Source organism: Penaeus monodon, chromosome 24 (assembly GCF_015228065.2).
Source record: "Penaeus monodon isolate SGIC_2016 chromosome 24, NSTDA_Pmon_1, whole genome shotgun sequence".
Taxonomy (NCBI): Eukaryota; Metazoa; Arthropoda; class Malacostraca; order Decapoda; family Penaeidae; genus Penaeus; species Penaeus monodon.
The window spans coordinates 10,568,305-10,568,897 of record NC_051409.1 but is presented as its reverse complement, the minus strand read 5'-3'; the positions used below and the strand labels follow the sequence as shown (position 1 = coordinate 10,568,897).

The window sequence follows — 593 nt, the reverse complement described above, 5'->3', positions numbered from 1 at the left end:
GATAAAAACGTTTATAAATTGCCTAATTTTTTTCATAATTAAAGGAAAATTGGAGTTCGTAAGAAAGACCCGTTTTCTTTATTAACTATCGAGATGAGGAACAAGATTAACGAGTATTTATCAGACTTACTTTATCGTGATTTTCATTATGTCCATTTCGGCTTTGCCTCCCGGATCTCCTCTTTTCAGTATTTCCAATGTCTGACCAAGAAAAAAAAGGAAAAGAGAAAATATATGGTGGTCATGCTCCTTATATACTATAATCAACTTTATTCGTCCCGTAAACCACCTAAACGTTTCCTTTATCATCATACTAGCATGATCTGTAAATGCAGGGCACAGGGCTGCAATACAATGGGCAAATTTACCTGATTTCGGATCTTTTCCTTGGAGAGGTGGCGGCCGCGCCCTATCTTCATGGCGGTTGACACGACCCACTCCTCTGCGCAGAGGGAGAGCTGGTTATTGGCGGAGAAAATCTTACGTGGCTTTGAAGGGAGGATAATTTACTTTTTTATGTTTTGATACATGTATTATGAAATTCTTCATGTATAGTGAAATATAAAGTAGAACAACATAACCTTCTTTCTACC

At 37.6% G+C, this 593-nt stretch overlaps 1 protein-coding gene across 1 annotated transcript in view; it reads right to left on the bottom strand.

Annotated features, from left to right (window-relative positions):
* Positions 1-593, bottom strand: part of LOC119588850 — a gene marked incomplete in the record, with an annotated part of 17,740 nt that overhangs the window by 9,754 nt on the left and 7,393 nt on the right. The window contains 2 exon segments of the mRNA XM_037937491.1: positions 131-201; positions 369-442. Coding sequence (XP_037793419.1) covers positions 131-201; positions 369-442 — 145 coding nt within the window.